This window comes from Nicotiana tabacum, chromosome 8 (genome assembly GCF_000715075.1).
Source record: "Nicotiana tabacum cultivar K326 chromosome 8, ASM71507v2, whole genome shotgun sequence".
Lineage (NCBI taxonomy): Eukaryota > Viridiplantae > Streptophyta > Magnoliopsida > Solanales > Solanaceae > Nicotiana > Nicotiana tabacum.
This window is the reverse complement of record NC_134087.1, coordinates 181,619,611-181,646,029: the sequence shown is the minus strand read 5'-3', so window position 1 is coordinate 181,646,029 and position 26,419 is coordinate 181,619,611. Positions and strand designations below refer to the sequence as shown.

The following is a 26,419-nucleotide window of genomic DNA, read 5'->3' as shown; positions in this document are numbered from 1 at the left end:
TCAGAGACTCAGAAGAGTTATATACTTCTGGACCTCCACACACACCAATTATTTGTGAATAGATATGTCATATTCAAGGAAAATGAATTTCCTTTTGCCAAGGCATCCATCATAGTTCAGGCTAAAGTCCATGGCACTCCTGCTCCTATGGAGCAACACATTTTGTTTGATGATTATTTTTTAGGTGAGAAACATTCAAATAGCAATGTTGATCAAGGACCTAATGTTGTGGTACATGATTATGCCATTGAAGATGATAATGATGGGCAGAGTGTTTTTAGTACATAATAGGTACTCTCACCTACTAATAAAGAGCAACTGGTGATAGATACAGGGGCAGCCTCATCTCTTGAGGAGTTGAAGGTTGAGGAGGGTGAAGTACTGACACATGATCAACCTACAACCCTCAAGAGGTCTACTAGAAAAAGTAAGCAACCCATCTGGATGAAGGATTATGTGATTCAAAGTGACAAAACTAGGACCAAACATCCCATTTCCAATCATCTGTTTTATGACAAGGTTACACCAACTTATCAAAGCTATCTTGCCAAGTTCTCCACCTTAATTGCACCTCAGACCTTTAAGGAAGTAGTTAAGGATGAAAGATGGGTAGAACCTATGAAGCAAGAGATTAAAGCCTTGGAAGAAAACAAGACCTGTTGAGGTAGTGACTCTTCCTAAGGGCAAGAATACACTTGGGTCAAAGTGGGTATACAAGATCAAATACTAGGCCAATGGTGAGGTTGAAAGATTTAAGTCAAGGCTAGCTGCAAAAGGCTACAACCAAAGAGAAGGATTGGATTATCATGACACATTCTCCCCTGTGGTCAAGATGGTCACAGTAAGGACAGTGATTGCATTAGCTGTCTCCAAGGGCTGGAACCTGTATCAAATGGATGTGTATAATGTATTTTTGCAAGGTGATCTATATGAAGAAGTTTATATGGAAATACTAGAAGGATTCAGGAGACAGAGGGAGTAGAAAGTTTGCAGGTTGCTTAAGTCCTTATATGGACTAAAACATGCATCCAGGCAATGGAACATCAAACTAACAGATGCATTAGTAGAAGCAAGCTTCATGCAAAACAGCTATGACTATTCATTGTTTACCTTAAAAAGGGGACAAGATGTGGTGATTGTTCTGGTGTTTGTGGATGATTTACTCATCACTGGAAGCAACACTGAGTTGATTGATGAAGCTAAAGGAGTGTTGCACAGAAAATTCTAATTGAAAGATCTGGGAGAGCTTAGGTACTTTATGGGCATTGAAGTCTTGAGGTCTAAGTCAGGTGTCATCCTAAATCAAAGGAAGTATGTATTGGAGTTGGTTTCTGATCTAGGCCTAAGTGGTGCTAGGGTGGCCAACACACCTTTGGAATGCAATCTGAAGCTAACAACTATGGAGTATGATAAGGCAATTGGAGTCAAAGGTGATGAAATGCTGGAAGACATCAACAAATACCAAAAGTTGATTTGGAGACTAATGTACATCACTATCACAAGACCTGATATCAACTTTGCAGTCCAAACACTGAGCCAGTTCATGCAAGCACCAAAGAAGTCACACTGGGAGGCTGCAACAAGACTGGTTAGGTATCTAAGAGGTATAGTAGGTCAAGGAATCTGGCTGCAGGCTACAGAAGCTAATGAGTTGACCTGTTGGCGTGATTCATATTGGGCATCATGCCCAAATACAAGAAGGTCAGTGACAGGATATGTTGTGAAGCTTGGGGACTCTTTGATCTCTCGGAAGTCAAAGAAGCAACAAACATTATCTAGAAGTTCAGCAGAGGCAAAATACAGGAGCATGGCATCAACAATAGCAAAAATACATGGTTGTTGGGGTTGTGCAAAGAGCTAGGCATTGAAACTAGAGAACCAGTAATAGTGCACACTGATAGTAAGGCTGCTATGCAAATTACAGCCAATCCATTTTTTATGAACGGGCAAAGCATATAGAGATTGATTGTCATTTCGTTAGAGACGAGATTAAGTGTGGAATGATCAGGCATATGTATGTTCCTACTAAGGATCAATTAGCAAATCTTTTGACCAAAGGATTAAGTCATGGAGCACATGTACATTTATTGAGCAAGCTGGGAGTGTTGAACACTTTGCACCCTCCAGCTTGATGGGGAGTATTGTGATATGCACATGTGGCAAGCTGTGTATAGCTGGCTTCCACCTAGATGCCAACTAAGATGTTTTACGTTAGTTGTAATTATTGTAAGAGATAATTAGGAAGGTTAAGCATGCAATTAGGCGGTTAGGATATTATGTATATATACACTTGTTAGTGGCAATGAAACAGTGGATTTCCCCTTTCTTCTTATGTAGTTCATCTTCTTCTCTGCTCCTTGGAACATTCTAGAGCATTGATGCTGATAATTGACAAGATAACTGCGGCATTTTGGCACTAGAACTATGCCTATGTTCTAATATGATATTGGAAGGAAAGAATAGAGAACAATTAATATACATAAAATTTATGAACGAAAACGCCGTGTGAGTTGAACTGGTGTTCTACTAAAATTGATGGCTGGGGGAGAGTTTTTGATCTTTGAAATAGCTTCTACTAAAAGGCTAGTTAAGCATCTTCATGCTTCAAAAGTTCAAGAAAAGTAAATGAAGGGTGCACTAATCCGTTGAATTCAGTACCAACGGGTCCCCCCCCCCCCAAAAAAAAACAACGCTCTCTTTCTAGCCTTTCAACCAGTTGATACAATCTCGGAGAGAAACTTTTGCTAAAACTCGAGTAGTTTCTTGAAAATTCGCAAGCATTACACAATTTTCAAGATGGTTTTTGTTTTTTTTGAAAAAAAAGAGAATAGATCATTCATTTTTATACTACATATCCTAGTTTGACACCAAGCAATGAAACTCTTTCTCTAAAAAAGTTTTCATTTAAAAAAACAAGAAAAGTATCAGACTTCGTATGGAAAGACAAAAGCTGACAATTTGTAAAGTCAAGATCAACGGGGACATCCGCTTGGGCAATCTCAAAATTAAATGGATTTTTCGGTCAGTTTTTGAGTTTGGGAGTCAAAATTTAAGACTCGGCAAAAACATGAACCTAGCTAAGAACTTTAGTATGATTATTTTTTTTTTTTTTTGAGTAAATCCTGTCCTGAACATATAGATAGATTGTACACACAAAGCAGGTAATTAGTAATGATTTTTATTTCTCCATTTTAAAACAATTTAATAAGCTTTTTACTCCTCCAAGGAAATTTTTTAGCACAAATATAAATGTAGCCTTCTTTTTGTACCCATCAAATATATAGTTCAAAGGCAAAAAGGAAAGATGCGAAAGCTTGTATGGTAAGGCCTATCCTTACCACCTATACATTTAGATCCTATGAATATAAAGTTTAAATAATCAAAATCTGAAGTATTCCTTTCTATTTCTATAATTGTTTACACTTGCAGCCGTGCAGGTTATGATCGTCCCTCAAATCTTGCCAGTTTGAAAATGCTTTTGAACGATTGAATATTACAATCAAGTTATTATCGACAAAATTACTGGTAAATAACAAGATCGGTAGGGTGAAGATATAAAAGTTCTGCCTCGTCCAACAAAACATATGAATAAGACAAGATTTGCCTAGCCATCAAATCATATAAACAATTTAACAAGATAAATAGAATGAAAATAGTATCAAACATGATAACAAAATTTTTCCATTCTTTTGGGAGGGTAGCGCCAAAGGCTATTTTTGTAAAACTTCCTTAACCATGAACAAAAACAACCTCGAATTATCCTATTTGTGCAAGTCTCCCAAAAATGTAAGAAGTAGCCCGTTGCGTTTGAGCCTATTTATTTTTTAGTGGGTTATTAATTTATTATGCTTTTGACAGATGAAAATACCTAATGCTGTATTGTACACCATCTAAGAATAGTTCTGCAGCTGTCAAGAATTTGCCTTAAGTACTAAATTTGATTATGTTTGCTAATAAAGTTTGTTTGGTAGTATATTTTAGTACACATGTACTATGTTATGGAGGTAGCAGCTCATTCCTTGATATTTTTTTATAAAAAAAATAGGACTGAATGACGACCAACTTGACATATTTTATTTGAAAATCATGACATAATAAAATCAACATAAACATGGGAGTCAGGTCAATGGCCAAGTATACGGTGAGCAAAGTGATTAATGCTGGAAAACTTGAAGATATTGTGTGGGTGTCATAACATATCGTGTGGGACAATTGATCAACGAAAAATGGATAAACTTGAAGAACATGTATTAAAGTGTTAGAAAACTCCTCAAATTATAATTGAAAAATAAAAAAGAATTATATTCTCACGTCAAAAGGTGATACAATTATATTGTTTAACGTTTTCCTTTTATTTTAACCTCTCGGATAAGCAATGCTAAAACCTACTCAAGGCGAAGATATGAAGAAAGAATGAACCAAATTGTAGTAGCGTAACGTGCGAGAATAATTTAAGAGAATTAGGTCGGAAGAGTACGATAAAATGGTGTACAATATTTACTGTTCCATGTGAGTTTATTTTTGAGTGCAGGTAAAATCGGGGGCGAAGTTTTGCCCGATTCCCCGATAAGGAAACAAGAGGAAAAGATGGTTCTACACAACTACAAGCAAGATCGAAGGGCCCCTCATACCAAAACCCGGAAAGAGTGAACGATGTATCTATGATCGGGTATGGCAAAATAACGGACCCGGACCAAGTAAAGTTCCGAGACCACGGAAAAAGGAGGAACGATTAAGCATGACAAGTTGGGAGCCGTGCTATTTTCCCTCAATCGGATATTACGGTATGAATCCTGTCCGATATCAACTGCGGATTAGCATTTACCAGAAAAAGAAGATTTTTACCTTATTTAGACTTGTATTAGGACCGGCATTCCCCTACTATATAAAGGGGAGATCTTCTTTTTATTTATAGGTATTGTTGACATGCAAATCAAAGCAATAAAAGTTCATTTTGTCTTCTAGCTATTACTCAAAATATTCTTCAATTATTCTCTTCTTTAATCGCAAGCGAGCTTATATCGAGGGTCCGATCGAGGCCAAATTTTAATGTTCAACTTAAGATAAAGCTTGATCATCACATTATAGTTGGTTTAATTATTCATTCTTTCTTTAATTTAACTACTTGATGTTCTTAGATCGTTTGTATTGAATTAAATCATGTATCTTTTAAATCGTGTACAAATTTAATTATTACTCATTTTTAAGGGTAAATAGTTTGGCGCACACCGTGGGGTTAAGAAAAATATTGGTGATTTGATACGAATCTCAATAACACACCATGTTTTATGCTTGTTCTTTGAAATTTTAATTCTAGGTTAGCCTAAGGATGTCAAATTTTCAGTCCGCCTACTTGAACGTTGACGCTGAGTCAGGACATCACGACGAGAACAATAACATGATACCTAGAAATGATGTGCCCTCTGTTGATCCAGATAGTGTCCCAGTTGCCGACCCGGTTGATGCTAACTCACAGGTTTCCATCAATATCAATCTACCGACTGATCCCTAAAACAGCATTCGCGGGGGACCCCAACCAACAGCTTGAGAGGTGCCCGAAGGTGAAGGTTATGGGGTAAGCCTGCGGTTGATTTTTGAAATATTACAGGCTAAGCAAGGGGCGATAGCGCAGCTATAGAACCCAATCTATACCCTTAACAGGGTCAAGCCTGAGCAGTCTCGGGAAAATACTCGAAGGGATAAATAAGTTACCGTAGAACCGGGTGAATTCGGGCCCAGGGAAACTTTCGAGGTGATGAAAATGCTCGAAGCATTCACAAAACGGGAGGAGTCTAGCAAGAAAAAGCTAGAGGCCAATGACAAGAAGGTGCAAACATACAACTCCAGGTTCGATCAGATCCTGGGAGGGCCGCCAATATTGAAGGGGCCGAACTCCAAAAAAGTTCAGTCAGAAGCCCTACCCCTCCCCCCCCCCCCCCCGGAGCGTGTCACCGTAGCCGATCCCGAAGAGGTTTTGTATGCTCGACATTCCCAAGTATAATATGACCATGGATCCAAATAACCACTGTCGTGCCCCCTTTTTTCCCTCCGCGGAGAGAAGTCTGGGTTCCGACGTTCATGGGGGTAATAACTCATTTCCTTTTGGGATTTGGGTATTAGAAGAGTCGCCACCTAACGGATTTATGGTGCATTAGGGCACCTGGAGTAATTAACTCTCAGACTAGTTTGCATTACCAAAGATTAGGGTAAGGAATCGAAATAACCTTGAGGGGAAGATGTTAGGCACCCCTCTCGGTCCACAATAGTGGGTCCGGCCGAACTCATACTTATGTATTAATCCTTTAACAAATAATAAGTTGAAACACATAATTTGTAAATAAAAGCATATCGGACAGTGTTTGACTCAAACAATAATAAGACAAAGAATTTGAGCTAGTTGCATAAAAAAGAGTAAAGTTTAAACATTGGGAATTGAAGAAAGGGGTCCTAGGTTGATTAGCCTACATGATCACCCCATACAATGCTCGGTAAACACTCATCAATAAGAGGCTACACGTGACATTAGTGCGTAATCATCATATCCCTTTCTACTCAATTCCCTCCCCCCTTGGTCATAACCTAAAGCATTCTAATAACCTTAAAATGTCTTATGGATGTATTTCAGGACATCTACTTTTGGACAGTTCTAGACCCTCCTAAGGTTTTAAAGGATACAAGTCTAGGCGTCAATCAAGAACAGTTAGGACTGCATTTAAAGGGAACAAGTTATAGGCCCGCAGTTACCTCCAGAAATATAACAAGTAATTGCACGTCTTCAAACAACAGTCAAGTATTTAAGAGAAGATCCTAGAACATAATATCTAGGTGAGCAGGGATTACAGAGCCTTGAATTAGGACAAAGTGTAAAAATCCTATTTAGCTTTCCTATTGGTTTAAACTTGTTAAATCTGGACGGTTTTAAATAGCAAAAGTACAGTTTCAGAGTTGCAGAATTAATCGCCCTATAGGCTTGGCTAAACGCAGACAGTAATGTCCTAAGAGCATGATATCTACATTGATTTAGTAAAACATCGAATAGTTTTAAATGGATACTTGATATCCTATAGACATGTTTTCTAGCGGTAGTAAATTAAGGCAGTTTTTGGAAACTCATTTAAAGAAACGGACAATAATTGAACCAATTTGAACACGAATTAGACATGAATTAAACTGACTTGTTTAATCAAACTGATTTTAGTTCTATAGGCAGGATTTCTAATTTTAATTCCTATAGACATGGTATCTAATTGTTAAGAGCTGATGTTGGAACTTATAGGCATGATTTCTAGTGAAACAAATGCGAATACATACAGTGGCAGAAATTGAACCCAATTACTTTACACTCTGTAGGCATGGTATCTAGTTATTGAAGCTATTTAAATCCTATAGGCATGATTTCTAATTACAAAGCCATTTAGATCCTATAGGCATGATTTCTAATTATAAAGTTGATTTTAACCCTATAGACATGATTTTTAATATTGTGAAAGTAAAGCGAACATAGCAAGTGTATTAACACAATCCTATAAGCGTGGTATCTACCCGAATTACCCTAACAGATATAACTACCCATCCTTTTTCACTAATCACCCCAATGTTGTTTACAAATAATTATTACAGACAAGCTGAAATAAATTACATAAACAAATAAAGAAGAAAAAGAAGAAGTTAACTATAGGGAGCCTGAAGCAGGCCCAAATGACTTCCCAAGCCTCCAATAGCCTCAATATCAAAGTTCCATAGACAATATCATGTCTAGGTATGTCAAAGTTCCCCATGGACCTCAAGGATCCTGGGCAGTGCTCACACCTAGACCCTTTCTCAACAATAACTGATTTAAGTGCAGTCTGGAAGGGCCAGCTCTGACATGCCAGAGTTTAGAGAGATCTCAAGGATCTCAAGGAAGTACACATGCCAGAGGGGCAGAATCTAATACTCTAGGAGTAATGTGGGAGTACATAATGAATTTGAAAGGGTTTGGTAGATAGAGAAAGAAGATCTTAATAACAGAAAGAACTTCTATGAAAGTCAGAAGAGAGTTAAAAGTAGGAATAGTTTAAGAAGACATTTAAAAAAAATAGTCAGAAAGCAGGCTAGAGAACATACAACTTCAGAACAGATCTCACACAAAGGGAAGAGGTAGGGGAACACCTAGCATACACCTTAGTGATGGCAATCAAATACATAGATGGTAGTTGCAAATTTAAGTTGAGAACACATAGGTTTAAGACACATACAAAATTTCATTAGAACAGACTGTACCAGAAAAACATTCAAGATTTTAGAACAAGTAGGGTTTGGTCATGCTAAACAATGTGAAACCATAAACTTAAAACATGCTTTGTGATACAATAATCTAGGTATGTTGATTGTATACTAAGTAAAATAGCTGATATACAGGAAATCAAGATTGATAAACTGCAAAATCAAAGTAAACACGTAGCTTGCAATGTGAATCAGAACATACCAGTTAAGGAGAGTATGAAGAATAAAGAGTAACGATAATGCCAGTAATCAGCCTTGGCTTACAACCGGCTAAACTAATAGGAGTTGCAAGGAACAAAAGAGAGTAGAGAGTTTTTGAGAGTATAATAGTGTAGATGAACTAGAGTTCCTTGTTCTCGTCATTTGTTAAAAGATGGGGAGGTTTATATAGGAATCAAAAACTTAACAAACAAGGTAATAAATCAATTAAGTAGTAAATCAGGGAAACCGCACATAAATCAGCAAGATTTCCTTTAATCAAAGGACAACTCAACAACGGTAAAACATACTCAGTATTTAAGGAAAGGAATAAAGTAAAGCTTAGGTATAAAATAGGTAATTAAGGGTAAATGCACAATAGTTTAATTAAGAAAACAAATCAATAATAATCAGCGGAGTACAAACAAGGCAGGGAAATCAATTAAGGCAGGTAAATTCAATCAAGTTTAGTAAATGAGTAAGAATCAAACGTTTAAAGGAAAGTATTCCAATTAAACTAGAGATTAAGGGATTCAGAATAATCAAGGGTTTAGTCAAAGAGGGAGTCATGGAAGAATCAGCATGTTTAGCATATAAAATAAGGTAAAGCATGAGTAGTCAGGAATCGATACATAAGTTTAACAAACAAAAGTTAAACAACACTGATTCAAGGAGAAGTATACAAGTCTTGCACGGATGGTCCGTATGAACACAAGCACATAGAATCAGTGAAAGCTGAAACTAAGAAACTTAGTAGAAGAATATTAAGGCAAGAAAGTTACAAGAACCCAAAGCAAGAACCATTCAGATATACTAATACACAGAAACCAAACGAAGAAACCTACAAATTAGGGCTTTCAGCACAGGCGAGTTAAGGCTGTAGTAGACTCAAAGAATCAGTCAAAATATGTGAGAAACATAAGTTTAAATACAAAAAATTATTAAATAGAGTTTTAAAAGAAATTCCGAAAACCCTAATTTTAGAAAAGGATGAAAAATCACTCGAAATCATACGATTCTTGTAAAGAAACTCAAGGATATTGTAAAACACACAAGGAACAAACTCAAATCATCTTAGATCTGTACAGATCTAGGAGTTTTAGAAATGAAATTAGGGTTTCGAAGAGAACCATACAGAGATGAAGAAACCTGTTTAGAAAACCATAGATCGTGGCTAGTATAGGAATATTTCACTCGAAATCACACTGGGATGGCTAGGAACAGGCGAGAGATGAACCCTGGATGCAAGTTGACATGGCCCTAGTCCCTTGTGGGCCTTAGAGATGGCAAGAATGACACGAGAGAAACCATTGGAGGCCTGAGAGATGGTGAGAGATCACCGGAGATGGCCATAGATGAGGGGTCAGCGTTTGGAGATTAGGGTTTAGGTTGTGAGTGTTTGATAGCAGAGGGGATTTCAAGGCTGCGATGTAAATGAAAATGATAGGGTTGGGGGGGTGGTTCTTTGGTTTAATTTAGGAAGGAGGAAATGGTAGCCGTTGATCTTTGTGATCAACGACTAAGATTAAAGGGTGTGGGGGTCAGATCAGGTATTTGGGGTGTGGGCCGGGTATTTTAATAAGAAATTAGGCTGGGTATTGGGATTGGATTGGGTTAAATTGGGGCTAAAATTGAAATATTATTAGGCCATATTTTAAATAGCCATTTTAACACTAATAATTTATAAGAAATGATAAATGATTTCTGAAAAAATAATTTCGTGTATTAAAATGATTTAAAATAATTGTTTAAAATTTAAAAAATATAAAAGACCATTTTATGTATTAAAACGTAATTATGCTTTAATAGGGTTAGTATTGCAAATATATGCCAATTAACTAAAAATGTAAATGCAATTATAGAAAATGCACTAAAAATATTTAAGCAGTATTTTGGCATAAATATGAAATTTATATGGCTAAATTAACACACACAAAAAATAGTTTGAAAGATAATTATTGGAAATTTTATGAGTAAAAAGGGAGGAAATAAATCAATTTGAAGCCTTTAAAAATTATAAAAATGCTTATGCATGATTATATATAAATATATGCTATTCATATATATGCTATTTTGAAGGCTTTTATGCATATTCAAAACATATAGGAAAAAATTGGGTATCAACATCTGCCCCTCTTTACCCGGGAAGGATGAAAGAGTTTTCGGGTAAAGAAATGATGGCGAATTTTGACGGGGCGGGATGCTTGGAAAGACCGAGGCCAGATTCCGGCCTTCGAGTTGCCTACATATCCCTGGTCTTACAGGAATCAGGCCATGTGTAGTTCTGGATTCATCGGTGAAATATGCCGATGAAGTCATTGCAAACACGTACACGAGGTGCTGAAGAGGCTATGGTGAGCGGTTAAGGTTCGAGACAGTTCAAGGAACTGGAGCGAGATCGCTCCTACTAGGATAGCGGTCGCTTACTGATTACCTGCAGATAAATGATGCTACAAACATGTATATGAGAAAATTTAAACATGAAGCAGATTCCCTTTTTGGACCATGAAGGTTGTCTTTGGACGGTTAAAGATGACGTTCTTGGACCATGACATCCTGGGCCATGAATTGTTTAGTGAAGGATTTGCAGGCCATGAAATGGTGTTCTCGGGCCATGAAGATGGTGCCTCCGAACCATGATGCCTTTGAATAATAATATGCAAATTTGAGGGATCCTCAGGCCATGGCATGGTGTCTTCCGGCTATGAAGATGATGCCTTTTAGACTATGACGCCTTCAGAAAGATTGGTGATATTTCAGCCCATGATATGTCATAATATGATGTTAACAATACAAGGCTTAGTATTGAGAAATGAAAGGCAGAGGTTAGCCCGATTGAAAAGCGAATAGATAGTACTAGAAATAGAGCAATATTTGTGCAAAGAGAGACAGTTCTTAGTCCCATGCAGATGGGGAGGCAAGGATTAGCCTCATGCAGATGGAGACAGTGATTAGCCTCATGCAGTTATAGAGGCAAGGATCAGCCTTATGCAGGTATGAAGGCAGTGAATAGCCTCATGCAGATATGAAGGCAAGGATTAGCCTCATGTAAATAGGGAGACAGGGATTAGTCTCATGCAAATAGGGAGGCAAGGATTAGCCTCATGCAGATATGTAGACATGGATTAGCCTCCTGCAAATATGGAGGCAGGGATTAGCCTCATGCAAATATGGAGGCAGGGATTAGCCTCATGCAGATATGGAGGCATGGATTAGCCTCATGCAGATATGGAGGCAAGGGATTAGCCTCATGCAGAGAGGGAGGCAGGGATTAGCCTCATGCAGATATGAAGGCAGGGATTAGCCTCATGCAAATAGGGAGGAAAGGATTAGCCTCATGAAAATATGGAGGTAGGGATCAGCCTCATGCAAATATGGAGTCAGGGATTAGCCTCATGCAAGTATGGAGGCAGGGATTAGCCTCATGCAAATACGGAGGCATGGATTAGCCTCATGCAAATACTGTGGCAGGGATTAGACTCATGCAAATATGGAGGCAAGGATTAGACTCATACAAATAGGGAGGCAAGGATTAGCCTCATGCAAGTGGGGAGGCAGGGATTAGCCTCATGCAAAGAGCAAATAACAAACAAAAGTAGAATGTTCCTTAACTGGGATTATGTTTAGTGTCCGGTGGCCCGTTTGGTAGTGATTTTGCTTCATGTATATATATTTGGAGACGCTATTGCTACGTCAGATGTGCCTGTGTTCAAAGAAAAATTGTAAGTTTTGTGAGGGGTGGTTGGTTTGTGCTTTCGTCCTCTGGCCTTGCTTTGCTCCACTCCGGAGGCCTTTTCAAGTTTCCCTGGATAACACCTGACTGTCAAGGAAATAAAGTTTTTGAAAATATGCAATTATTGATAAAATAAAGTCATTTTAGAAACGTATTGAGGTATCAAGTAATTTTGATGAACTAGTGACTGTAACACATCTCAAAGGCATTGCAGCTCTCTTATGTTAGAATTTTGAGGGTCCTCCTCAAAATTCTGCCCCAGTTTAGTAGATGATCATTCGGCTGTTTGTGGATAATAGGCCTTGCTAAACCTTCTTCGGAATTTTTAGAATCCTTCTCAAAATTCTGCCCCAGTTTCTTAACTGATTGCTGACCGTCTGACATATGTTGGTGTTGGCTGGACTTGATCCAAAATTTTGAGGACCCTCCTCAAATTTCTGCCTTAGTTTCTGATCTTGAGGGAAAATATGGAAATTTTATTATGATATGACCGAACCCAGAAGACTTCCTACATATCCCCTCTTAAACAGGAATCAGGTCAAGCGTAGTGTAATTACATCAGATGAGGAAATGTAAATATTCTAAGCATAGTATCTCTTGATTGCGTCTGAATTGATTGGTTTTGGCCAGATTTCTCCATCCATTTCTGCAAGTATGAGTGCTCCTCCTGTCAGCACCCTGTGAACCATGTACGGACCTTACCAGTTGGGGGAGAATTTTCCTTTGGCTTCATCTTAATGTGGGAAGATCTTCTTCAACACCAACTGACCTGGTGCAAATTGCCTTGGTTTGACCCTTTTATTGAAAGCTTTGGACATTCTATTCTGATAAAGTTGGCCGTGCCATACTGCGTTCATCATCTTTCCATCAATAAAGGCCAATAGTTCATAGCGACTTGTTATCCACTCTACGTCGTTGAGTTCAGCTACCTGTATGATTCTTAAAGAATGAATCTCTACCTCGGCTGGGATGACAGCCTCGGTACCATAAACCAACATGTAGGGAGTTGCCTCGGTTGATGTGCGAACTGTAGTGCGGTAACCCAATAAAGCAAAAGGTAGCTTCTCGTGTCATTGATTGTGGTTCTCTACCATCTTCCTTAGTATCTTCTTGATGTTTTTATTGGCGGCTTCCACGACTCAATTCATCTGGGGTTTGTAGGCTATGGAGTTCTTGTGCTTAATTTTGAAAGTTTCACACATGGCTTTCATTATATCACTGTTGAGGTTGGCGACATTATCAGTAACAATGGACTCGGGACTCCGAATCGGCAAAAAATTCGATCCTTAACTAAATCTGCGACGACTTTCTTGGTTACAACTTTGTAAGATGCCGCTTCCACCCATTTCATGAAGTAATCAATGGCTACCAGAATAAACCCGTGTCTGTTTGAAGCAGTGGGCTCAATCAGACCAATAACATCCATTCCCCAGGCAGCGAATGGCCAAGAATAGCTTGTTGCATTGAGCTCGTTTGGCGACACTTTTATCATATCAGCATGCACCTGGCATTGAAAGCATTTGCGGACATACTGGATGCAATCCGTTTCCATGGTCACCCAAGAGTAACCGACCCTAAGTATCTTCTTAGCCAAGACGAAACCATTCATGTGCAGGACACAAGTCCCGGCACATAAATCCTCAAGTAGCTTAGAAGCTTCCTTTGCGTCAACACATCTTAGCAAACCCAAATCAGGAGTTCTCCTGTACAAGTTTCCTCCGCATGGGAAGAAGTGATTCGACAATCTCTAGAGTGTGAGCTTCTGAGTGTGGTTTGCATACTCCGGATATTCTCCCTTTGGCAAATACTCTCTGATGTCATGGAACCAAGGTTTTCCATCTATTTCTTCTTCAACATGAGCACAATATGCCGGATGATTATGGATCCTCATCGGAATGGAATCAATATAATTCTTATCTGGATGTTGTATCATATATGACAAGGTGGCCAATGCATCGGCAAATTCATTCTGAATTCTGGGCACATGCAGGAATTCTATCTTCATGAATCTCTTTCTTAATTCCTGCACATGGTGAATTGCGTTGCCTCATTCAGGAATAATTCTGAATTGCGTTGCCTCATTACATGTCATAGTCGCGTGTTCATCAGGAAAAGTAATAATAACGCTGTAGAAAGAAAAGTGTAAAAATATTAATGAATAATAAAGAGTAAATGCATTTGATTAAGACTGAAAAATCATCCAGGCAAGTACGGCTCGATGAATTAGGCATTTATTTTGAAACAAGTAAATCTTAAAACAAAATTATTGGAAATCTTAAATGCCTAGAATGGCTACAGAAGTAAAATCTACCAAGCTACCTAGGGACTTGGCGGGCTCGGGATGGTGTAGCGGCCCAGTTCCTAAGAACGGCTCACCTTTTTACGGTCTGAATAGTGAGGCCTTCTTCCTCCTCCTCCTCGATTATGACACTGCAGTCCATGTCCTCATCCTCCAAGAATAAATTCTTCAACCCAGCTAGTGCTTCCTCTTCTGCAGTCCCCCATATCGATTAGCTTGGTGAAAAGCTTGTTCCAAGCATGGCACTGGTTGCTCTAGAGGGTAGTACAGTCCACGCCATGAAGGCGGCCAATTTCTATATTATTAACATATGTACTGGTATCCGAGCCCAAAGGTGGTGCCATGATTTTTCAGTTGTATCGATTTGGTGATACATTGGAGGTTCTTTCCTAACCCTTTGTTGGGTTCATATCCAGACCAGGCCAATATGCTCTCTATTTTACTACTCCACCATTTATCTTTCTCGATGGCATTGACCCGTTCAATGTGATTATAGGTTTCCCCTCCTAGCCTTCTTCTATGTCCAATAGCCGGGATGGTTTGACTAGTGTAAATCGGGTTACTCCCATATCCATGAATGATCACCTCCTGATTATTCCATTCGAATTTCACGGCTTGATGTAGTGTGGAAGGCACGACTCCAACGACATGGATCCATGGTCGGCCCAACAGAAGATTATATGAGGCTGGTATGTTAAGCACCTGAAACTCGATGTTGAACCAAGTTGGCCCCATCTGCAAACAAAGGTTGATTTCCCCGATTGTGGCCCTTTGGGACCCATCAAAAGCTTTCACGTTCATGTCTCATAACCCGTAATTGATGAAAACCTTTGTCCAACCTTTTCAGAGTGTCCAACGGACAAATATTGAGGCTTGAACCTCAATCAACCAAGACCCTAACAATGAATTTGTCTTCAAATTACACTGTAATATGCAATGCTCGGTTGTGATTCAACCCCTCAGGCAGTATCTTATCTTCGTGGAAGCTAATCTTATAACTTTCCAGTACTTTTCCCACCATATTAGCCATTTCTCCACCAGTGATGTTATTGGGTACATAAGCTTCACGCAGTACTTTCATTAAAGCATTCTTATGCACCTTTGAATTTTGCAACAATGACAGGATAGATATCTGAGCTAGGGTTTTGTTCAGATGGTCAACGATGGAATACTCTTTTACTTGTACTTTCCTCCAGAGGACATCCGGCCCTGTATCAATGATAGGCTACTTAGTAATGGCATCCTTACTTGAACCTCCCAAATGTTCAGGTGTATAGACCCTTCCAGTCCTAGTCATTCCTTGTGCACCATCAGATTTCTTTACCTTGACCTTCCCTTATCGTCGAGCATTCGGCGGCATAATCCCAGGGTATTGCTTTTGAGTTGAATGGAGGTGTGGTTGATACTATCACAGTGAAAGGTGTGACTAATTCTACTTCAAATGGAGCGGGGGTGGCCTCAGGCAGAGCCACCTCTACCTCGAATGGAACTGATGCAGTTACCTCAACCTCGATTGGTGACTGAGTCTGTACCACGATATGAGTAAATGTGACTGCAACTTTAAAGTCATCACCTTGTTGAATAAGCCCAATCGATCCCTCAAGGTCCCACTCTTCATTCGTCTCTATCACATGTACTCCACCACCTCTATGATCAGGGAGGGGATTGTCGCGAACATTGGGTGCGGCTTCCTTTGCCTATATGGTCGTGTTGTCAATTAGCGTCTGGATCTTATCCTTTAATGTTCGGCATTCATCAGTGGTGTGCCCCTTCATACCAGAATGGTATGCACAAGTTTTGTTCGGATTGACCCATTGGGATGGGTTTTCTTATGCCACAACGGGAACATGAGTGACGTAACCCGCGACTTTCAACCTTCTATACAATTGGTTGATGGGTTCAGTAATGGTGGTGTATTTTCTGGGTGGCTTGCGATCGAAATTGGGTCTTGGTTTTGGAAAGTTTTGGCGAGTTGGAGATGATTAGAAATGGGATGGTTGGGAGTTATAGGTGTGGTGAACAGTGGCTGGTTGGGAATATCTGGGAGATGAGGGTTGATATATGGGTGGTGGTGCTTGGTACGTGGGTGGAGGTGTTTGATATTTGGGTAGAGGTGTTTTATATGTGGGTCACTATTACTGCCCCAACATCTCTCTTCTTTGATATGCCGCTTGATTGTAATGCCTTATTTGTGGCCTGTAGCGCCTCAAAATTCGTTACCATCCCGCTCTTGATTCTTTCTTCGATTCTTTTTCCAAGTTTGATGATATTAGAGAATTTATGATTTTCGATAACCATCAACCTTTCATAATATTGCGGATCCTATGCTCTGAAGAAGAATTTGTTCATCTATTCCTCGTCCAAAGATGGCCTGACCTTGGCCGCTTCTTACCTCCAACGAGTAGCATACTCGCGGAAAGTCTCAGTAGGTTTCTTCTTAAGATTCTGAATGTAGAAAACATCCGGTGCATTGTATGTATTGAACATGAACCGGTCCATGAAATCTGACGCCATACTTACCCAATTGGACGACTTCTTGGGATCTTGGCTGATGTACCAAGACAAAGCATCCCCAGTAAGATTCCTCATAAAGAGTTTCATTCAGATCTTTTCGTCTTTCCCAACCACGACAAGTTTGTCGCAATAAGTCCTCAGATGAACCCTGGGATCACCTATGCCGTGAAACATCTCAAACTTGGGAGGTTTGTATCCCTCTAGCAGTTCTACCTCCGGTTTTTTTGCATAGGTCTTCATAATTTAAACCTTTTATTCCTTTGCCGCCTTCGACACATTAAACTTGGCTTGTAAACTTCTTGAGTTCTTCAGCCATGTTTTTAATGAGAAGGACCTTTTCGAAGGATTTCGGTGTACAAGAGATGGATTGGATGGAGTGAGGTACGGTTTCTACGTATATAGGGTTGCTTTGATGGGTGCCAGGGGCTTGGGTGTAGTGATGGTTGTTGGTGGAGTTTTGGGGATCAGAATGGGTTGTGGTGTGTTTTGGGGAGTATAGTAAGTGATGGCTGGTGGGTACTGAATTTGGGTTCTTTGTGTTCTGTTGGTTGATGTCGGGGACATTCAGGGTGAGTGACAAGTTTGCCAAGTTGCGAACCTACTCAAGTTCTCCTTGCAATTTTAATATCTTTTGTTCCAATATCAGGACTATATCATTTGGGGCTGGAGTACTACGACCATCTGAGGTTTCTGCGTTCTCAATATTCTCCTTTCGGATACCACTTAAGTCGTCCATTTTTGCTTTTTCCCTGCCTTTTGTATTGCTTGAAGGAGGAGGAGGTGTTGGGCCTCTAGATCTGGTGTGGTATGCTGACGAGGCCAGTGTGAGCGAACCAACCTAAGGGGATAGGAATAATAAAAATAAGGAAAAAATAAAAAGGTAACAAGTCAGTGAGATTTTGAAATGTTTGTAGTATTTAAATAGATATTGCGGAAACATGAATTCGTGTCTTAATTTGGGAGCCTCGTTGTGCCCGAGGTAGGCCTAGCAACAAATAAATTTGTAGAACTTTAAATGCCAATGAATGCTTCATTTCATAATATAAAAATAGACGAATCCCAAAATGACACTAAGATAATAGAAAATAAGTCACTACGGGCACGTGGCCTTATTACATTTTAGGAAAACAAGTAAATCTAGCCTATTTGGTCGTAGAAGGACCTTCCCCGGATTCGATCTTCCTGACTCCATCATATAGGTCCCCCAGCTCACGTAGACCCAACAGCAAGTAGGCTCTAGCCAGATGTCCTCCTTTAGCTCTTTCAGTGTTCTGGCAATCCTTGATCCTCTTTATGACTTTGCCTTCTAGCTCCACTTTTCCTTGCTCCAAATATTCCAGTTTCCTGTTGGAAGTGAATGCCATCTCTTTCCATTCTTCAATCAATCTCACATTCCCCTCATGTATTTCTCGGTGCTCATTCTTAGAGTCGTGGACCCTCTTGCGCAACCTGTTGTATTTGACTTAAGCTTCAGCTTCTTCGTCTATGATCCTATTCCCTCGACTGGCCCTTGGCATCACCATTCCTTTTAGATTGTCCTCCAACCATGCTGGGTATAGAGGCTCACACCCTGTATGATACCTGTCTCACTCGACGGTGTTCTTTTCCATAATGATTTTGTAGTGCTACATGTGCTGAGCTTGGAACTTGTAAGGGACGTCGTCATCTTGAAAGTCTGCCCTAAAATGTTTCATCTTGGCAACCCTTGGTACAACCTGTTTCCTGCCTGCTTGCCTCATAACTCAGATAGGGACATAAGGGTATATCCCTCTCAAACCAATCAACACCAAGTGTGGAGCGTCTCTGGATCTAATGATGAATTCGTCTATTGGGAACCATTCAAACATCGATTGCACCTGTTCATCGGTCATATTGTCGAAGAACTCTACCCATTCTTTGGCGCTTTCCAGCTGAGCAAATCTGTCTGGAATGTAAGTCATCTGCTTGGGGTGATGGAAGGATATGGTCGTTCCAAGCCCTTCACAGAAATTCTTAGCGATAGTGACCATTTTGAAAATGTTCTAACAACCACAACTGCAGCAACAAGTTACAACCCTCGAAATGTTTGACCCCTCTTTGGCAGCGCTCCAGAGCCCTGCAGATGTCGGCTATGATCATGGGGACTATAGTGTATGTATGCCCATTGATCCCTTCCATCAAAGTCTTGGCGACCATGGCCAACCTAGTGTGGATTCTTTCTCTTTTCATTGGGAACACTATCAGGCCCAAGAAGCATACAGTAAACACGAACACTCTACGGTGGATGTGGCCTAGAGAAGTGAGAGAGATCTCATCATGGTAGGTACGGTAGGACTTGTTATGGCCATACCTCTCATACAGGTATTCAAAGGGTATATAAGATTCTTTCAGGCATACCAGGACAACATTCTTCTTCAACCCCATCATCTTTAAGAACCATTTACCGGTACGGTTCTCTGGTATCAATAACCCGGGACTATCCCAAGTCAACCCCGCAAGCCCTCCAATTTCTTCTAGAAGTAGTGTGATTTCTATGTCGCCGAAATGGAACACAAACCTCTCATTGTCCCAGTACAAAGTGGCAGCCTCGATCAACTTGTTGTTTGGCTCAATGTCTAGTAGGGAAGGCAAGTTACCCAGGTACTTCCTTACATCTTTCTTGTCACTTGAGGAAAGGTCCTCCCACCAATCTAGCAGCATGGTGGAATGTTGCTAACCATACCGAATCTGGGGACCTCGTGCCTCATTTTCTACAAAACAAAAGGGTTAGACCTTTCTCCCCCACTAGACTCGACTATTTATACAATCGTGATTAGCATATTGGCATTTGGTTCTCCAAATTAATGCACAGAACGTGGCAGTGTCCGTTGGGATTATAGAAACCCTGGTGGACTTTTGGATAAGGCTTATCTTAAAGGATCATTATGTGGAAAACTTAATTGATCCGACTAGATTTGACCATGATGCATGCACAATTTCGATCAGAGTAAAGTTACTATTATCATGACCCAATTCCCGAACCTAGTCGTGATGGCGCCTCTCATGAAGAAAAGGCCAGCCATTCAACCCAATTCATCCTTTTAAGATAATTAATTAACACAATAATAGTATAAACATGGTTTAATAATATTCAATAGCGGAAAGTATAGATAAAATACTGAAATCCAACCCAACTCAGCCCTAACCGGGGTGTCATAAGTCATAAGCTACTACAGCGTTTACTAAAGTTCTACAAAGTATGGAACTAGGAACGACATATGAAGATATCATAAAGACAGAAGATAAGGGAGAAAACGGGTCTGCGAACGCCATGCAGCTACCTCGATAACTCCGATGAAAACTGAACAACATAAAACTCGCTCTATGCCTCAGGAATACCTGTACCTACACACATGGTGCAGGGAGTAATGTGAGTACTCCGACCCAGTGAGTAATAAATATAAATAATAACTGAAGGTAAGAAAACACGTTAAGGCACACAACACTCTATACAGAAGCAGTGAAATCATTTAAAATAACAATTCAGTGAAACATCATGGGAAAATTCTTTTAAACCAGTAAAAAAAAGATAATTTGGCAATAAAATGACGAATAGAAATCTGCCTCTCGGGCTCAATATCAAAACAACAAGTAGAAATCTGCCCCTCGGGCTCAGTATCAAAATAATAAGTAGAAATCTGACCCTCGGGCTCAGTATCTCAGAACAGTATCAGCCCCTCGGGCTCAGTATCTCAGAACAGTATCAGCTCCGCAGGCTCAGAATAGTATGAAGCAACCAGTCAATGAAATAAGAGCACATAATTATTATGGCGGATAATGCAAATAAATGCATGAGTACAATGCAATGCATATGACGGTACCTTCTGGTACCCACTGCGGCGTGTAGCCCGAGCCATCCATATTTATTTATCGTCGACGACGCTCACTGGGGTGTGTACAGACTCCGGAGGGGCTCTTACAACCCAAGCGCAATAACAAGTCATCTCGTGGCATCAATCAAGTCCTGGTCAGTCATTGTTACCTGACCAATTTATATCACACAGTGTCAGTGTTACCACTGTTTCAAGTCACATCATACAGTGTCATTGTTTCCACATTTTCAAATCGCTGCTGCGGCGCGCAGCCCGATCCATGCTCAGTCCAGAAATCATAATAAGCCCCTTGGGCATTTGTAAAACAGTAGTTCTCAGCCCGAAATATCATTTAGAAATATCATTTAAGTTTTCAAATCTTAGAAAGATGGTTGAGTTTGCAAAACAGTATTTAAAACCTTGGACTGAGATCAAATGATATGCATGTATGCGAAAACAGTGATGTCAATCCCTGAAGGATTCAAATAATTGGCACGAAGCCCAAATGTAATAATTAAATCCAAGTAAGGATGATTTTCAATCTAGTTCAAGTAGAAAATACGGTAAACATATCTCTCGGGACGGACTAAGTCACAATCCCTATTGGTGCTCTACCCCACGCCCGTTATCCGGCGTGCAAGTCACCTCAATATAGCGCTACGATGTGAAACTCCGGGGTTTCAAACCCTCAGGACATCATTTACATCAATTACTCACCTCAAACCGGCTACTTCTTTAGCTCGCGACGCCTTTGCCCCTCGAATTGGCCTCCGGGTGCGTCGAATCTGCCCAAAATCACAACGAATATGTCGCATTATGCTAAAGGGAGAATACCCAATCGAAAGCAATCGAAAAATATCAAAATTCACGAATTTGACAAAACTCGAGCCTCGGGCCCACGTCTCAAAACTCAGAAATTTTTATACCAAAATGTTCTTCGTCCTCTCACGAGTCCGTACATGTAAGAACACAAAACTCGGAGCTCGTTTGACCCTTCAAATCGACCCTAGAAAATCTCAAAAGCACAAGCCCTAAAACCCCACTTTTCTACTGATTTTCATGTTCTAATTCACATATAATCTTGTATTTAACTTGGAAATAAGTAGAAACAACTCACCTTTGATGCTTGACAAAATCCCCCTTAAAATTCTCTCCAAAATCATCCAAGCCAAATGAAAGAAATAAGCCAAATCCGTGTTTAAAGAATCTGCCCGTGCTTCGTCGAGTTGTACCTTACACTTGTGCTATACAAGTTGTACATCCTATTAAAATTTTCCCTTATCGGACACCTTCTGTTTAAACACCCATAACGTCTTGTATAAATATCCAAATTACAAACGATTTGAAGATTTAGAAACTAGACTCGAAGATATGTAATTTGATAGGTTGTACACCATATAACTCTTTACATATCTCGAGATATGAGCTTCTAAAGTCGGCTCCATGAAATCAGAAAATTCTGGAGAAACGGCTTCACCAGTCATCTTCAATCAATCATAACTTTCCCTACAGATGTCCAAATTACGATTTCCTTAGCTATCTGGAAGCTAGACACGAAGGGATACAACTTTCGTGTTTGAATCATCTCAAAATTCCTTGTAGATCAAAAGATATAGGCCTCCAAAGTAAGTTCCACGACTGCACATTTTCTGTCCAAAGACAGCTTAGCAGCAGAAATTGCAGCAGCTTTTTCTTTTCTTTTTGGGTCCGAATTCCATTCCGTTAACCTTCCGAAATCCACCTGAGGCCCTTGGGACCTTAAAACAATTATATCAACATGTCCCACAATATCAGTCAAACTTGTCCCAACCTTTGAAACACCCAAAATAACATCAAATCATCATCGGATTCAAGCCTATGAATCTCAAGAACTTCCAAATTCCATTTTTGATAAAAAAAATCCAACCAAACCACGTCCGAATGACCTCAAATTTTGCAGATAAGTCCAAAATGACATAACTAATCTAAAAAAACTCTCGGAATTTCATTCCGACCCTCGGATCAAAATCTCACCTATCAACCGGAATTCGCCAAAATACTAACTTTGTCAATTCAAGCTTAATTCTACACCGGTCATCACAAAAATATTCCGGACACACTCCTAAGTCCCAAATCACCTAATGAAGCTATCCGAACCATTAAATTTGCATTTCAAGCCGTCTAACACATAAGTCAATATCCAGTTGACTTTTCCAACTTAAGCTTCCTTAAAAGAGACTAAGTGTCTCAAACCTTACCAAAACTAATCCGAATGACTTCAAATTTTGCACACAAGTCACATTCGACATTACGGACCTGCACCAACTTTCGGAATCGTATTCCAACCTCGATATCAAAATTTTCACTTCCGTTCGAATTTTCTCAAAAACCTTCAAATTTCTATATTTAGCCAAATGACTTCAAAATGACCTCCAGACATACGAATTCACTTCCGATCGCGCTCCCAACTCCAGAATCACCATACAGAGCTATTCCTAGACTCGGAATCCCAAATGGACATCTATAACTCTGAAATGCCTTCCAACCCAAATTTATGAAATTCTTCTGAAATACTAACTTCCACAATATACGCCGAAATGCTCACGGGTTATCCAAAACCAAATCCGGACATACGCCCAAGTCCAAAATCATCATACGAACATGCTAGAACATTCAGATCCCAATTCCGAGATCGTTTACTCAAAATTCCAATCTTAGCCATTTTCTTCAACTTAAGGTTGCCGCAATGAAAAGTTTCTTTCCAATTTGACTATGAATTTGCCGAAATTCAACTCTGACCATACGTACAAGTCAATATACCTGAAATGAAGTTGTTCATGACTTCCAACTGCTCTTAAGTTATCTGAAATCACTGTTTAATACCTCGTGCACCTGCCCGTGCTACCACAACTCATATGGACACATTAGTTTGATCAAATCTGCAGTTATCCTCTTTTATCCATACAATAAGCTCAGAACCCAATTCCAACACCTGAAATTCTCTGCCAGACCTGTTCCCTGTATATACACACTGTATCAACTACCACACGAGGTACCAGAACACGATTGCGTACCTTTGTTGAATTACCACCATGCATCGCATAATTCACCATCTAACCACAATGACACTCCATGAACCTTAATAGCCAAAATTCTACGACTCTGATGCTCCCAATGCATATGATGATATACCTATACATTCTGTTATAATGCTGACGATACAACCACAACGGAGGAGATGTGCAGAAATTTCTAACCAATTGCAGAGTTAACCAAACATTAATTCTCTCCTTTTTGACTAAAATCATCACCTCATTACTACCCAAATACTGGTAACTGCCCTGTAATATACCTCACATAATCCCACTACAATGGTCCCCGATACCAATAGTCTCGCCTCACCTAGTACGAGCTGCTCAGACAACCAATCACCACAGACAATGACCAACGGTCTCACATGATGCAAAAATGTGCCAATAGGCCATAATGCAAACAAGATACATAAGGAAATGATTCAGGAATGGACTGCTCAACTCACACAACTAATATGGACTTTTCCCCAGAGAATAGGAATTTATCAAGCCGTTTCACAGCACACGTGGCACAATCACAATATTACATGAGTTGACGAACACAGAACAACATATGATATTCCAACACCCCTCCTTGAGGAGCGCTATACTAAAATGAACACATCTGACTTACATGAAGCCCATAATCCTATTTAAATCCATTCACCCACTTCAGGTCAATTCTACTCGCACTGAACTAGGCTGATAGCCTTTCCTGGACCCATAATAAGTCATTTCTTCTCATAACATGAAAGAACTACCACCATAGATGGGACAACACCCCACAATCCACAACTAAATGAACCGAACGACTTTATATAGATCTTAGATATTATTCCAACATTTCAACTTTCTTAAGTCCCCAAAATTTGACTAACTCCCAGATTTTTCAAATATTTCGGCAGAGTCTCCATTGTAATTGGGCCTATCCACCTGTCAGAGTAACACCAAAACAACTCCTAACAGCATGTCCACAACCCAACAAGCACCACAAGTATATCAATAACACTAATCTCCGCATTACAAGCCCGACATTATCACAATGATATTTTGACATGAAACGCATCATTTGTATGATCATAACCACATTTCTGGTCTTAATAGTTGTTCATAAATAATTCCATCATTATCAATAAATCTCATATTAACCACCACCGCATTTCAAATTTTCACAATACTGACAACAGAATGTGAGGCATGACGACCTCATTATTACTTACTCGGATTAGTGAGTCACATTTAACGCCACCTGGGAACTCATCTCATAAGCTAAAACTCAATGTTTACAGTACGAAAATGGCTGAATATGAACATAAAATATACAAGAATTATCAAATCAACCTAACTGGCATGACTCCCTTTAATATTATCGTACGAATTAAACTTTACAAAGGAAAACTTTAAACTCATAATTAATTACCATAAGGACCTTGTCCTTACATAACCTCCACCGCGGCTTGCAGCCCGATTTAAATATTTCACATTGTGCCAACTTCAGTTTTCAATTTCCTTTCTTTCTTCTTCTCAATAAATTTCGTAAACAATTTTTTTTCATAGCACATAATGAACCCTCATACCGGTAGGGCATATAATTCATAAAAAAAGTTGGAACCAATTATTCCAAAACACATTAAACCCATTGTAGTGAATAATAAACATTACTTTAACCTTACCCCAAATCCTTGGAGCCCAATTTCTAACATCCAGAATTCTTTTCAAGACCCGAATCTCACATACACACACTGTATAAGTCCGAACAAACTGTGTCAAGCCATAACAATAACCCTAGATATAATCGCATAATATACTACACAACTCGTATACTCGCAACACCATTCTCGATCACCATAACCACTCAAACCAACCAAGTACCAGTAGGAAACCCCACATTAAACAGAACCTCGCTCCAAAACCTTCATACCCCATCAATAATGAAGAAATATACAGGAACTCACAATACACAACACGTTCCCCATACCTGTAGAAAGTATATATTTTAAACCATGGTAGAAACCATCAAGAACACTTGGAAATCCATTTTCTCCTAATCAAGCTATTAGAACTAAATTCCTCTAATTCAACCAGGCCACGCAGGTCATCAAACTCAGAAATATTGCCATATTACTACAGCTAGTTCAACAAAAATTCTTCACAAGCTTAGGTAACACAGACCGTAAAATACCTCAATGCCACTACTAAGATCACCTTCATTCTCGTGACAATCAACTCAAATTTCTCAATTAGAGTCAAATTCATATCTCAACACATACACCCCGTTAGTAGAAAAGAAACTCTCTACTCAACATTATAAGGAACACACCTACGTAGATTATTCCGCATGAGATAACTCACCTACTTTGCCTCCAATTAACATTTTTGTATACCTCCCACCGTCATACACATTACATAATCACTTAGTCTTCCTAGGTCTAAACTCATACTGTAACATGAAATTCACTTCACTCCAAAGAGGAGACTTGAAAAGATTCTTAACGCCCATAACTCGGAGCTACACCTCTAATCACAATGG

General features: G+C 39.5%; 1 protein-coding gene across 1 annotated transcript in view; it reads left to right on the top strand.

Moving 5' to 3' along the window:
• The first annotated feature begins 1,258 nt into the window (after positions 1–1,258).
• Positions 1,259–26,419, top strand: part of LOC107813311 (secreted RxLR effector protein 161-like) — a 47,853-nt gene continuing 22,692 nt past the window's right edge. The window contains exon 1 of the mRNA XM_016638563.2: positions 1,259–1,835. Coding sequence (XP_016494049.2) covers positions 1,259–1,835 — 577 coding nt within the window. The remainder of the gene's footprint in view (positions 1,836–26,419) is intronic.